General features: G+C 34.2%; 1 protein-coding gene and 1 non-coding gene across 4 annotated transcripts in view; one reads left to right on the forward strand and one right to left on the reverse strand.

The window, feature by feature from the left end:
• DCC (DCC netrin 1 receptor) overlaps window positions 1-16,149 on the forward strand; it is a 1,143,668-nt gene that overhangs the window by 943,299 nt on the left and 184,220 nt on the right. For all 3 annotated transcript variants that reach the window (XM_045065635.1, XM_045065634.1, XM_045065636.1), the window contains exon 13: window positions 5,284-5,425. In XM_045065635.1, coding sequence (XP_044921570.1) covers window positions 5,284-5,425 — 142 coding nt within the window. The remainder of the gene's footprint in view (window positions 1-5,283; window positions 5,426-16,149) is intronic.
• LOC123387679 lies at window positions 7,439-7,545 on the reverse strand. The gene has a single exon (XR_006602190.1). It is a non-coding gene; the product is annotated as a U6 spliceosomal RNA (small nuclear RNA).

The following is a 16,149-nucleotide window of genomic DNA, read 5'->3' on the forward strand; positions in this document are numbered from 1 at the left end:
TTTCTTGACAACATGAGACAGTTAATTTCTCCTTCTCTTGTATTTCCATTGTATTTTCTGGGCCTCTCTGTTTTAGTATTTAACAGTTTGTATTTTCATTGAGCTTTTGTGTCTATATCCTCATCCACAATGGATATACCATGACTTATCTGGATGTTTCTATAGTCCCAAGATAGTGTTTTCTACACAGCAAAGAGGCAGTTAATATATTTTGAATGAATAATAACTATATGAATTAGACTCTCAGCCTCTTGAACTCCCATGGTAGGCAATATTAAATAGTAAAGAATACCAATTTCAAAATCAGATAATCTCAGTTCAAATCCTGCCTCTATCACTTGGTGGTCATATAGGTTCATATATGTTACTTCTCCGTGTCCTAATCTATGTGATTGTACAAAAATGGTGGCAACAGACCTTAACTCAGGGTCATTGTGAGGATAAAAAACCCTAACTGACTTGGATATATAGGATTCTTAGACCATTCCCAGGTCTATAGTAAGGAATCATAATATTGTTAACAAGTATTTTTAAGAGTGGCATTTAGTTTGTCACATTTAAAGGGTAGAGGATGAGATAAATGACCTTAGTAGTGTCATACTCTTTCAGATATATTCTAACTTAAATCATCATATTAATTCCATTCATGTAAGTTCCCCTAAAATTATTAAAATGTATTTGTTGTATATTTACACTTGATCCTTATTATTTTCAAAGTCTGAATTTGCAGATTCACCTACCTGCTAAAATGTATTTGTAACCCCAAATCAATACCCACAATATTTTTCCAGTCATTTGCAGACTTGTGCACACACTGAACAATGAAACAATTGGAATCTCCAGAAGAACACATTCCCAGTTGAGGTTGAACAAGGAGAAACTTCTTGTATTGTAACCAAGTGTCCTTCCTGTGGTCAGATAAATGCCACTTTCTTCTTTTGCATTTATTCATTTACTTTTGCTTTCTGTTGGTGATTTTACTGTTTAAAATTCTCCCCAAGCATAATACTGAAGTGCTACTTAGAATCACTTATTGAGAGAGACTGTGATGTGCCTTAGGGAGAAAAATCCATGTGTTAGATAAACTTTATTCTGGCATGAGTTATAGTGCTATTGGCCATGAGTTCAATGTTAATGTGTCAACAATATTGGATAAGATGTCTTTAAGCAGAAACACCCATAAAACAAGGTTATGTATTGATGAATTGACAAAAATGTAAACAGAGGCTCATAAGAACCTAAATCTGTATTTTCCCTAGGAGTAGTATTACCATATTTACAAATTCAGTGTTTGAGGCAACGTTATAGAACATGGCTACTGCAAGTCACGACAATTGACCGGCATGTCATTGACATTTTAAAAATGCTTAGCCAATAACTGACTTTACACAATTTTTTAAATCCTTTTACAAAGGCACTTACTCATTTGTAGAGCAATAGCTAATTTATAGTAATCTAAAAGAAGGGGCTTGGACTTCAGTTCCCCTGGAGAATAGTGCCCTACGTCTGCTACTTCCACATGATTGAAACAGTATCAAAGTCTTCCATCCATTGTGGGCCAGGGACTCAGAAATCCATTCCCTGACGTTGTGTCTGACCTGCTTCTGACGGTCATTCATTACTACCACCTCAAAAGAACAACAACAAACGTTTATTTTAAAAATTTATCTAGGGGCCTGGATAGTTCGTTCAGTCGGTTAAGTATCCGTCTCTTGATTTCAGTTCAGTCATGATCTCAGGGTTGTGAGATCAAGCCCCGTGACAGGCGTCATGCTCAGCACGGAGTCCGTTTAAGATTCTCTTTCTCCTTCTTCCTCTGCCCCCCACAACTCTCAAATAAATAAGTAAATAAATAAAATCTTAAAAAATGATTAATTTAAATGTTCATCAAAGTGTTACATGCCCATTATTTTTTCAAACAGGCTTGCAGCTAAAACTAATAGACTCTTCCCTTACCAAACCCTGCTCCCATTCCCTCCAGACCCCCATGTTCGTCACTCTTATTTGTGTGTGTGTGTGTGTGTGTGTGTGTGTGTGTGTGTCACTCTTTCTTTTCTGGAATTTACCTTCATGTTTTTCAACAATGTCCTCAGGTAGCTGTTCCTCAATTTCTTTGCTTTAATTCACCACTTTTAGACCTCACCTGCTGTTTTATTTTTATGTCAGCACTTTGCACTCTTCTACATGTCCATCCCTAGTCCCCTTCACCCTTCTTCCCTTCTTTCTCCTCCTCTTCATTTTCATTCTAGTCCTTCTTCTGCTCAGAGGCATAATTAATTAAAGTGAAGTGCACAAATCTTCAGTGTTTATTTCTATGATTGTATTATTTCACTGGAACTTCCATAGCAAACCCCACAGATGAGGAAACCTAAACAAACCCAGCTACTCATTTTCTTAGAGCTCTGGAGGCTGGAAGTCAAAGTTCAAGGTATCAGGAGAGTTTTTTCTCCCGAGCCCTCTCTCCTTGACTTACAAATGACTCTCTTCTTCCACTCTTTACATTGTCTTCTTCTGTGTGTGTCTCTGAATCTCTAATTCTTTTTTATTTCTTAATATTTTATTTATTTATTTGACACAAAGTAAGAGAAATCACAAGTAGGCAGAGAGGCAGGCAAAGAGAGAAGGAAGCAGGCTCCCTGCCCGATATGGAGCTCGAGCCCAGGACCCTGAGATCGTGACCTGAGCCAAAGGCAGAGGCTTTAACCTACTGAGCCACCCAGGTGCCCCATTAATCTCCATTTTTTAAAATGACATTAGTCATATTGGATTAGGTCTCATGCTAATTGGCCTCATTTAGCTTAGTAATTTCTTCAAAGTCCCTACGTCCAAATACACTCAAATTCTGAGGTATTGGGGATTAAAACTTTTGAATTTAGAACAGGGGCTCAATTGACCCCATAATGATATATTTTGACAATTATATCCACCCATGTAACAAACGTGAAATAAAGATGCAGAATATTTCCATCACGCTGAAAAGTCTCTTTCTTCCCATAGCCAGTCATTCCCCCAGTACAACTACCATGAGCAGCAACTGCTGGTCTGCTTTGTATAACTATGAATTAGTTTTGCCTATTCTTGAACTTTATATAATGAAATTGTATAGTATGTACTCTTTTGAGCTTACGTCTTATTATTTCCAATCTTATATTAATTTTTTTTTACTGAATTCCTGAGAATTCCTTTTTTCTGTTTTAGATTCTCCATTTCTTGGATTTCTTACCTTTTTCCTTCTGTTTGCTCTCATTTTCCCAAAGCACACTCTCATTAGTCTCCTGATAAAGGGAATGGAGATGGATATTGTTGAAACCTTGTATTTCTGAAAAGTCCCTATAGTTGTACTTATATAAGCATATATTCTTATACTTGTATTATATTTTCCTTACAGTTGTTTGTTTGTATAGCCTTGGAAGTCCAGGTTTAAAATACTTTAGGATTAGAATTTTGTAAGTACTGGTCTGTTGTTTCTAACTTTAAATGTTGAGAAATCCTACTCCTTACTGTTTTTACTCCGTCCTTTTTTATGGGACCTGCTTTTTGTCCTCCATTCTGGAAACTTTTTAATCCTCTTTCCCCATGAGGCTGTAGAGTTTCACAGTAATGTGCCTTAATGTAGTTTTTTTTTTTTTCATGCATGATGTCAGATATTCCATAATCCCTTTTAGACTGAAGTCTCAAATTTTCTAGTTCTGTAAGTTTTTTATTTCAGGGGAGAGTTCTTGTTTTTGTTTTTGTTCTTCAGTAATTTTCTGCCTTCTATTTTTCCTATTTTTTTTTTTCATTATTTCATCTTATTAGTTGGATGTTGGAAATTATGGACTAAACCTCTTTTTTATTTTCTCTCAAAAATTCTATGTTCATCTTTTTTAACCCACTAAATTTTAGGAGATTTCTTTTTATGAGGCCAGCATCACCTTGATCCCAAAACCAGACAAGGATCCCACCAAAAAAGAGAGCTATAGACCAATATCCTGATGAACACAGATGCGAAAATACTCAACAAAATACTAGCCAATAGGATTCAACAGTACATTAAAAAGATTATTCACCACGAGATTTCTTTTAATTTATCTTCCAGTTTATTTGCTGAATATTTAACTGATGCAACCAAATTACAAATATCATAATATTTTAAAAGAATCTTTTATATTTTCTGTATTTTTATTCCTTTCACAGATGCACTGTCTTCCTTTAGATTATCTGGGTATTAATGATAGGTTTTTAGATCCTTTCTCTGCTCTAAGCATCAGTGCTGTTTCCTTCAAGGGCCATTATGTTCTTATGTATTTTTTCCTCTTTTATAGTAAAGGCATTTTTCTAAATGTCTGATAGTCTTAAATTTTTGGTTTACATTAAAATTAAATAGGTACTAAAAAGTTGATTGCAACATGCAAATTCTAGTGCACAAGTTGGGTTATTAAGTGGGAACCTCATTATTGGGGGATTAATCAGAAATCTGACTGTTGTTTTCTCTAGAAGCTAACTTAAAATTCTCTATAGAGAGTTATTACCTGATATTCTGCCTGGGAAATATACACCTGCTTTTCACTGCTCTGACTTCAGAGGAACAAAGAAGACTTGGGTGTCTTTGACTTAATAAGTCAAAAATAAGTCCCTTGCCCTCATCTCAACTCTCCTCTGCCTCCTATCTCTGAATCTGTGGATTCTGTTTCAATATCCCTAGAGAATAAAACTGCCAGCTACTTCCAGATCACTGAATTAGTAGATTGATTTTACTGAATGGGAGTAGGATTCTCAATCCATCTTTTATTTCAGCACCATGCTTCAGTCTTGTCTTTCAAGGTACTTAGGAAACAACAATTTCTAGTCCTCTCTGAACTTTGTCATGTAAATCACCTTATTTTTCACTAATATCTCTTAAGGGGTAATTTAGGTTTCATCTTTCTCCTTTGACTCAGCCACCACATTTCTCTCTAAGTTTGCACCTCTTAAATATTTGTTAACATCTCTTATCCATTAGACTCCTATTCTCTATTTCCTTATAGGTTTATACCCTTTAGAATATTTTACTGTCATTTTAGTGGCATTTACAAAGAAGAGGCGATAATACATGTAATCAGTCGAATTATATATTTTTGTCAAAATCATACGAAGAGGAATACTGTCAGATAGTAAGAATGGCTTTAATTTGGTTCTGTGGGGTAATCCCTAGCACTTCTTGCCTCTCTACTTTATTCACACTTAGGTTTGGGTCATTTCTTTGACCCCATCCTGTCGCCCTTACTCTCTCCAATGTTTTAATTTGCATCTATTATTTTGCAGAGTATCAAAGTAAGCTGGCTGCCTCCTCCATCAGGCACACAAAATGGATTTATTACTGGCTATAAAATTCGACACAGAAAGACGACCCGCAGGGGTGAGATGGAAACATTGGAGCCCAACAACCTCTGGTACCTTTTCACAGGTCAGTGTTCTCATGGTGTAATGTTGCAAGGTTTTGATGAACTAAATGCTTTAGAAATAAAATATACTCTCACTTCAAGGGAACATTTTTTGTTGTTGTTGTTGTTTTTCCTGACAGGTGACATTTATGGGTCTGAACAAGAATAAGCTTTATATTCTTAACATGATATTCTCTATAATGTTTTCAGAACATATTTTGCCTCTGGATCATGATCTTAATAAATGTATCAATTTTTTTTTTATCCACATTAGCTTCTCAGCATTGCTGATTCAATAACAGCTTCTCTTGTCAAATAATTTTTCACTTTTTAACTAATAACCTTAAAAAACCATCTAATCAAATGGTCCCAAGTTTAAGTTACTTTGATCTCTCTTCCCCTAATCTCCAGCAGTGAGGATGGGGTTGGAAAATGTGGAGAAGTGTAGTTTGGGAAATAAAGACTGTTCTACTTTCCATAAACATAAAAGTAAATTCACTTTCGTAGCAATATTGGTGTAACTCATAGTAAATAAAGCTTCTTTATGAAAACTGGACCCAGTTTCTGTGCTGTAGTTGAAGAACATGCATTTTATTTTATAAAATTAATAATCATGTGTTAATTTAATTTTAACTATTAAAACCTTTAATTTATGTCAGGCCAGGTTCCCAGAAAACAGAGCCTGAGGTATGCTTTCACCATAATGCCTCTCAGGGGGTGAAAGCCCAGGAAAGCACCAGTGAGGGAAGAAAGAAAGGGAGAAAGGGAGATGAGGAATCAATGATGGTGACATATCATTGAGCTGGCCACAAGTTTAGAGTAAACAGACTTCACTTGGCCTCCCGGGGTGTCTCCTCAGAGGCCACAGGAAGCACTATGTATCACAGTCTGTGGCTGGATAGGAAGCCTGTCATTGGTCAAAGTTTGCCAATAGGCTATTATCCATTCTGTATCTCCAAACAGCATCTGAGAAGTCAGAGCACCTGGTGAGTATGCAAATATGGAGTTCTCTCCTTGTCAGTGAGTACTTTATATGGTGGTTGCTTGGTTTAAGGTAGCAATGGTACTCAACGCGGCCTTATAGCTCTAAGAAGAGCATGAGCTATTGCCAGGGACTTGGGAAGCAAAGCATATAGCAGTGGCTTGTGATAGGAACTGCTGGGTGAAGTTGAGCAGCTCTGGAATGGCGCATAAACTGGGTCCAGGAAAATATACAAATTGGAATTCATAACTTACAGCTAATAGATAAAGTAAACTATCATTGCAAGTGAGAAAAGGTGAAAATAACCCCTTATTTACTCCTTTCTCTATTCCAAATACTCAATACATTTTCATTTGAAATCATAGTGTGTACACACACACACACACACACACACACACATGCCCCATACATTTTAAGCTGCTTGTTCAGCCCACAAGCTGAGACTTGATCAAAACCTGCTTTTTTCCATCAGTTTGTTTGTTTTTTTTTCCCTTTTATGCCTATAAAATTTTAGCATAATGGTGAGAATTCTTCCAAGGTAGATTGTCAAAAATCACATTACTTGTTTTATATCTGGACAAAATCTCTTGAGCACGTATTATTGTCTCTAAGCAGAAGTTATGACACTCTACCACATCATTTAAAAAGCTTAAGAAAAGCCAAGACCCTAAGTCTTTTTTCCTGATGAAATTACAGGAAGAAGGTAACAATAACCGAAGTTGATATTTTGAAAGAAATCACCAAGATTGAAAAAATCTTGCTGAAAGTTTTAAGTATAATTCCCAAGATATAATACTAGACTAGAAGAAGAGCCTCTAAGGATAATTGTATCCAAGCACCCCAATTTTATTGTCGTATAATTGTCATACGTCTCTGTATAAGTTTAAGGTATACAATGCAATGCTTTGACTTTTGTTTATTGTGAAATGATTGCACTGTCAGTTTAGTTAGCAGCCATTATCTCAGATAGATACAACAAAAAGAAAAAGAAAAAAATTTCCTTGTGATGAAAACTCCTAGGATCTACTTTCTAAAAATTTTGATCTGTATCATACAAAATGTGGAATGCTTCCATAATTTGTAAGTCATCCTTGTACAGAAGCTGTGCTAATCTCCTCTGTATCACTCCGGTTTTAGTGTACATGCTACTGGAGCAAGCACCATGCCTTAGTTTTTAGTAGCTATTGACATTTGAAGTCCTGAAGCTTTTTTTTTAAATTTTTCTTCTCAAAAGGAAAAGGTCAAAAATATTTTTAAAAATTTTATAGAATAATTATATAAAGGATGAATGTTCTGATTGAAAAACTAAGGATTGGGTACTCAATTTATAGAACTATAAAAAGCCAATACGCATGATAAAATGTTCAAACGCATTAGTAGAGAAATGCAAACTGAAACAAAAATGAGTTAGCATTTTCCTTTGATTAAAGTAATAAAGATATAAATGAATGATGATACCTTGTTCTGGAAAGCATCTGAGAGAAATAATGAATACTCATATACTTCTATGGGCCAGAAGATTCTGGAATCTCTCTGGAAAGCAATGTGGAGATATGTGTTATACACAGGTGTAAATATGTATGTGTGAGAGAGAGAATGGGAGAGAGAAAGAGACAGAGATCTTCATAGATATAGTTTTCTACTAAGAATTTATTCCAATTCTGAACCATATTTTCTGTGAAGTTTTTAACTATAAATAAGTTCATTGCACTGTTACTTTAATACCCAATTATAGGAAAAAAGAATTCAAGTATCCAAATATAGGCAGTTTCCTAAAATATTTCATCAAGATCATGTCATGGAATACTGTAGATCTATTGCAAATGATATAATGTAAAACTATTAAGTAACATGTTAAATATTTAAAACATACTGTTATGTGAATAACTAAACTCTAAATCAACATTAATGTATAAGCCCATATTTATAAATAAAAAATGAATTGGTAGAAAAGTATTTACAGTAATATATATACCAAAATATTGATAGTGATTGTTATTTACATAACAATAAAATATGTATTTTTAAAATTGTATATATAAAATGAAAAAATTCAAGACTCTAGTGTTATATTATGTCATATCATATGTCATGTCATATCATACCAAAATTGAAAATTCCTACCACGGAAGCCAATTCCATGTCCACTGAACAGCTAAATGACAAGTGGTCCAGAAAATAAAGAATAGTAGCCCCACAGCCTAGAGAAACTGCTGGTATGAAATGTTTAGTAATTATGATATTTGTGGCAAATGGAATTTAATACATTCAACTCAGTATTTTTTTTAGAGATTTTATTTATTTATTTGTCATGAGAGAGCACAAGCAGACAGAGTGGCAGGCAGAGGCAGAGAGAGAAGCAGGCTCCCTGCTGGACAAGGACCCTGATGTGGAACTTGATCCCAGGACCCCGAGATCATGACCTGAGTCAAAGGCAGCAGCTTAACTGAGCCACCCAGGCGTCCCCATTCAACTCAGTATTATCAAAGATTCTGACTCCCTAAATATACAAACTTTTAGGATCTTTACTCTATAGAAAGTGAAATCATTAAAAAAAGAAAAAGGCAAAAAGTTTGTAATAAAGGCGTCGTCAAGGATGGTTCCTTCTGAAGTTTCTGAAGGAAAACTCATCCATGTTTCTCTCCTCACCTGTGCTGGTTGCTGGCAATTCTTGTCATTCTTTGGCTTATAGATATGCCTTCCTATCTCTGCATAAGAACACCAGTCATTGGATAGACCCCACTATAAATCCAGGATCTCAAGATCCTTGACTAATTTTATTTATAAAGATCCTGTTTCCAAGTAAGTTCACATTCTGAAGTTCCAAGTATACATGAATTTTGAAGTGAATACTCCTCAACTCACTATAGACTCCTTTTATTTTTCTTCTTGAGGACAATCTTGAGGACAATTCTTGAGGACAATTATATTCTCTAATAAAGTTTATTCAAAAATAAATAATCCAGTCCAGTATTTTATTCTTCTAAAATATATGGGACAATTAGAGTTTTTAATTAGCATGAAATATAACCCATTACCCATCTGGTTTAATACCATTCTGGTCAAAAGCAAAGAAATAGGATGGATTAATTAGCTTGCTATTGGAATAGCTCACAAATGCCCAGTCCCATCTGTATATATTTGTATGAATCTGAACTCCAAATTTGAATCCTTCATTCATACTGTTCCTTCTTCATTTCAATAATTATAAAGTGAATTTGGGAAGATAAACAATCTGGGCAGTTATATTTGTAAGGTTATATGATATTGTAAAACATAGTCACACAGACTCTATTTTTCATTTGAAGTGAAGAAATAAAAGTCTTCATAGAATAGCCTCATATCCTTAAAACATTAAAAACAAGTTTTGCAGAGCCTCTGCCTTGCTCTCCCCTGAAGTGGAACCCAACTTCGGTAATGCCTGTTGCTTTTCTAGATGCAGAAATGTCTTCTGTACTACAAAGCATCAAGGAGCCAGAAAGTACTACACACTGGTAGATTGGTTGTGGTTTTGACTTGTCCCCAGGATATGTTTACTAATTTATGCAATTTTTAGTTTGCAGAAGTAATTGATTTTTTGTATGATTCTGCAGTACTTTAGAATGTAGAAGATTTGACCCCATGTTTCCAATACCTTTAAGATATGTGGATATATTGATTTGTCTGTTAGAAAATTGGAAATGTCAGAATGCTTGAATATTCAGGTCTAGAGACTCAAACTTTTTTTTTTTTTTACAGTCCTCTTTCTGTTAGGTGTTTTTTGTTATGTGTGTTTTTTACTAGGATAATGAAGCATCTGCAATAACAAAGTAATTCAGTTATAGCAAGGATTATAAATCACTGTTATCAACTTCATTGTGAGATCCCATGTCAACTAAATTTTAAAGTGTTGTTTTTAATTTTTGAGTGCCTTTCAGAGAAGGTTATTTGGAATTGAATATAAGAGTTTTCTTGTGTTTCATGGCCAATATAGAATAAACATAATGATAAACATGCATTGGTATTTTATGGACTGAAAAATGAGACAATAGCATAGACTTTCACAACAAGATTAACATTAGATTCTTTGAATAATGTACCATCTCTAACCATAAGTCATATGAAATTAGAAAGAGAACAGAAATACAGAGCTTGAAGGCACTTAGTATTGGGGTTAGAAACAGGCAGAAGACAATCTGCTTTCAACAATACATTTTTTCACAGCTAAGAAAAGCATTGCTACTTACACCAAATTATACTTAGAATCATCTAGGAAACACTCAGGCACAAGCATGCAACCACACAGGCACAAACATACACACACACGCCCACTCTCACATACACACACGCACATTGAGATTGATCTAGAGTCCCTGTAAAACAGAGTGGCAAACACACCATTCATCTCATGCATGGCCCTTGTTTTGCAGAAGAGGTAACAGATCTGAAGAGTGACGTTGTTAAGATCTACCAACCAGACTGTAGGCATTTCAGGTCCTAGTTATGTACCCCTTGTACTACAAAATATTGTCATCTTTAACTCACTGTATTATGAATGACTCTGACTATCATATGAATCTGTAATTGATAATTGGTATTAAAACTAACTTTAACATTTACAACAGTAATAATACCAACATGAAATTTGACAACAGCCACTATGTTGAAAACAGTATGGAGTTTCTTCAAAAAATTAAAAATAGAACTGCCATATGATCTACCTATCTGGCATCTGGGAACATATCCAAAAGAATTAAAATCAGGATGTAGAAGAGTTATCTACATTCACATGTTCGTTGTAGCACTATTCACAACAGCCAAGACAGACAATTCAAATGTCCATTGACAGACAAATGGATAAAGAAAATGTGGTAAAAATAGATACACAATGAAATATTATTCAGTCTTAAATAAAATAAGGAAAGCCTGCTATTTGCAATAACATAGATGGACCTGGAAGACATGCTAAGTGAAATAAGTCAGTCACAGAAGGACAAATACTGCATGATTTTTTTATATGAGCCATTTAAAATAGTCAAACTCATGAAAGCAGAGAATAGAATGGTGGTTGCCAATGGAGAAGGGGAGGGTAAAATGGAGTTGTTCAATGAGTATAAAGTGACAGCTATACAACATGAATAAATTCTAGAGTTTTGCTATAAAACAATACTGGATTGTGCACTTAAAAATTGTTACGAAAGTAGATCTCATGCTAAGTGCTTCTACCATTACAAAAAAAGAAAAAGAATATGAGTAATCTTTTGGAAGTGGTGGTTATGTTTATTACCGTGGTTGTAGTAAGGGTCTCATGGATGTTTGCATATGTCCAAACTCATCAAAATGTATACAGCAAATATGTCCATTTTTTGGTGTATTAATATTCCTTGGCCAAGCTGGAAAACCTCTATAGGAAAAACAGTTTATATATTTTTTTTCAAATTTAGTCTTTGTAACAATTTATATATATATTCCCATTTTATTAATGAGGACACTTAGACAAAGAGGGAGGAGAAGCAAGGTTTTCAAGGTCACATACCTCATGAGCGGTGGAGTAAAACTAATATTTAGCCTGAATTGAAAACCTATACTCCTAGCTCTTAAACCGTAGGTAATGTGTTGCCAACCACAGACAATGAATGTGTGATTTTGTATGTATAAAGGGATACACAAAATGGAATAAATAAAGTGGAATAATGCACAATTGAAAAAGGTATCTGTTGGATAATAAAAATTGACTATTAGCTTCACAGCTAAAGGAGCTGCATAACTCTAGAAGAAATTAAATCAAAGCTTTCCTACCTATTTCTTTAAAAAATGCTATTTAAATTTTCTACTTGCCCAACACAGGAAACACATCCCGGGAAATGACTTTTAGAAATACACACACAAAAAAAGCTTTTGATTCCAAACAGATTTCCCTTTACCCCACCTTCAGTGAATGAATGAATAGATAGATGGATAGATAGATAGATAGATAATAGATAGATAATAGATACTGTTTTGAAAGATTTTTAGATATCAGCTATCCAGGTTTGTGTCTCAAAAACTTGATTGTTCATGGTGATCATTATTACAACTTTTTTTTATATATAATTTTTTATTTTTTATAAACATATATTTTTACAACTTTTGAAGACACCTCCTCTTTCCAATGGTAATACTTTTTTCTAAGTGAGAGAAAAACTTAATTCTACACTGAATTTGAAGTTTTACTGAACTCTTAGGTTGATCCATTTTTAAAATTATAGAATCATGGATTCTTTCCTCCCTGCCTGTTTATTTTTCAATTCTGGATATAATCATTTTAGACAAAAATTCCTTGCATATCTGCAGGGCTTTATGTTTGTTACTGATGTCCCTCTTAGGCCCCAGCCTGGGCCAGGTAGGTCTCTGAGGAGAATGTTTCTGGGGTCCCAACAGGAGATAGGACAGAACCAAGGGTGTTCACCCAAGAGCATCCAGGTTTTGATTATAGCTCCACGTAGTAACCTTGCTTAATTTCTCTGATCCTTAGTATCTTTATCCCTAGACTGGAAGTAATAATGCATTCTGTGGCCAAATCATAGAGTATGTGAAAATCAAGCCAGAAAGTCATTTGCCAATGTTATCTTTATATCCATTAAATGTTTAATTATAGAAACTATTTTAGAAAAGCAGTTTGTCATTTGATTCTCAAAAGAACTTTATAAGATGGAAAAACAATGATTTCTTAATTATTTTATATGGGAAATTGAGATTAAGAGAGCTTCCAGTACATCTAAAACTTGCCCAGGCAAGTATCCCTCACAACAAAGAAGCAGGAATATTTGCAACCTAGAATTCTGAAGGTAATATCCAGAATGCCTCTCTGAAAAGCCAAAATGTCTGGTTTTGCCTATCACTGCATCTTATATTTATCTAGATATAGTAGAATGTCATAGGTTTAATCCTGTTGATACAGGTTTCAGAAGACAAAATGTAGATTCAGAAGATTTGGGTAAAAATATTTTAAGAGGGGAATTTAGTTTTTTTTTAATCCCTGCTGTATAAAACTAAGCTTATCTGCAAACATACTACAGTAAAGCATATTCAGTGCAATCTAAGGAAGAACTCTTCTAATAAGTTAAAGGGTTGAGTAAGTGCCTTCACTTGGTGAATTTCTCATTCCAAAGGCATTCTTGTTTTCAAGATCACTTTGTTAGTTAGACATACATATAAATAATGCTCAATAGGCCATCTGAATAAATATTAAGACCTCTTTTGATATTGGGATTTTATGTATATATGTAGACTTTTTTATACTTAATCTAGAATTTCTAGGTGTGTTTTGGTGAGAGAGATTACGCAGGTATATTCTAGAATAAAATGCAAAATAAAAAATTTTAAGCTAAAATACAGTAGTTCAAGGAAATTTGGCTAGATTTCCGAGTGACCTACTCATTAATATATACAGCATGTCAAACCCTCACTACAGATGTCAGAGAGGATGATTATTAACAACCCCTTTCCCTGGTTGGAAGGGATGTTCTGATCAATAGGTCAGGGTGGTCAAGCAAGGCTTCACTGGGGAAATATTAGATGGGTAGTCCCTAAATTTCCTCATTTAATTAAATTAAAATTTCCTCAATTTTCCTCATGAAAATTTCACTCGAAATTGTTAGTAGCTTTTTGTTTTATTCAAAACTGAATTAGTGATACTTACAGAACCTCAGCATAATATATATGAATATATATAATATAAATGAAAATTTTGCAAAATTTGGAGGAGAGATCTTTCTTATTCCTCGCGAACTATTTTTACTACTCCTATCTACTTTCTAGTGAGATGTTTTAATACATTCCTACTAAAAATTGATAGATTCTGCACACATAAACTTACTTGATTTAAGTTCCATTCAAATGAACGGAACAAAATATAGGGCATTTAAAGATTTCCATTTTATGTCAAATATTGCGTGTGATAAGATGGTATGTCAGTCAGGGTTCAACAAGAGGCACAGAACCTGTGGTGATATGTACTAAGACATTTATTACAAGAAATTGGCTTAATTGATTGTGATGGCTGGTTAGGTGATTCCAAAATCTATAGGGCAGGCTTAGGAAGGGCAGGCCGAAACTCTCGAGCTGAAGTTGCTATCTGCAGGTGAAATTTCTTCTTCAGGGAAGCCTTACTTCTGCTCTTAGGACCTTTCACCAGGTTGAATCTGGCCCCTTCCTCACACTTGGATAATATTTCTTACTTAAAATCAACTGAATATGCACTTTAGACACATCTCTAAAATACCTTCACAGCAACTCCTTAATTAGTGTTTGACTGAAAAGTGGGCACTTGAGTCTAGCCAAGTTGACACATAAAACTGACCAATACAGATGGTGTTCCTAATCATTATTGGAGATGGTATTAGCACAATTGACCATCCATTTCAGAGAAAAATAAAGTTAAATTTCTATTTAATACAAAAGAATATTCTTGATGGTCTAAAACTATGTCAGATAAGAACACTATGAAAGTTATGAATTACAATGATTAGGTAAGCATTTCTTCTCAGAATTCTCTCCCTATTATTTTTAATAATCTGGAAGAACTCTAAATCCCTCTGCCTCAGTAATCAACTATGGGGCCTAGGAAAGAGTGCAAAATGTTAACAAATCCAGATCAGTGTCATGTGAACTAAGGGACAAATCAAAGTGAGCACAAGCCTACCTGATGATTTTGGTTATTGTATTTTAACCTCATATTTTCATGTGTGTTAAGCAATGCTTTAGTGGATCTTTCAACAGCTGCTTTTTTGTGTGTTCCTTCCGTGTGTCAGGGAGTGTAGTGGGATCTATGGATATACAAATAAAACAGCAGCATTAACAAAAACAACAGCAATATTAACCATTCTCAGTCTATTTCTTCATGGAGCTTAGACTATCTTACAAAATTAGAACTCTCTTGAGAAGATAGCACATTGTGTTATAGATACTTTTGTATGGGTGTATTTATCAAATTGTCTTCTCTAATAGTACAATTTATTAAAGGTAACTGCCCTGGATATTAACAAGTCCATTCTAACCATCATTTGAAGCATTATCTCCAATTAATAATAAGTTAAAATTCCCCTTAGGACCAAGATTTACTCATTGGCTTCAGCAAAAAAAAAAAAAAAAAAAAAAAAACCACCTATAAATATGTAACATTGTACATGATAAGCATCATTTCTCCAATATTTCATTTTCTTTATGAATTTTTCTCATTACTAAATATTTATGTCACTTTAGAGTAACAGAAAAAATAAAAAGTGATTATATTTTTAACTTTTTATTAGGGTTGTTCAACTCCTTGAGGTTTAAGGATTTGTTGCTTTAAGCCAAACCCTAAGTGTCTCAAAAAAAGTCACACAGTTTTTTAACAAGTTTCATTTGTTTTACAATAATATGTCATGGTAATGAGCTGCTAGCTCATTAGCTAAGAGGAATATTATTTAGGTAAAAATTTACACATATCACACTAGTGATACATGGGCCATTTCTCATCAATCTGTGTTCTCTGTACAATCTAAACTAAGGCCTGATATCATCACTATGTACAATAGTTTATGTCCAAATTGTTATGGAGACAGACTTTTTTCATACTTATAGTATGAAAGGTGATTCAAAACAAGTATGTTTTGCCATGGTTTTGAAACACAAAGCACCTAATATTTTCTATTTAAGTGCAGTGGCTTTGGATTCTTTTTTCTTGGCCCAAAGAAAACATAATCACTGACCTTGAATAAATGATGGAGACATAAATTTTTAGAATGACTGCTCTTGATTTATAGA

The sequence above is a fragment of the Mustela putorius genome, unplaced genomic scaffold (genome assembly GCF_011764305.1).
Source record: "Mustela putorius furo isolate JIRA1106 unplaced genomic scaffold, ASM1176430v1.1 tig00003858_pilon_pilon_pilon, whole genome shotgun sequence".
Classification (NCBI taxonomy): domain Eukaryota; kingdom Metazoa; phylum Chordata; class Mammalia; order Carnivora; family Mustelidae; genus Mustela; species Mustela putorius.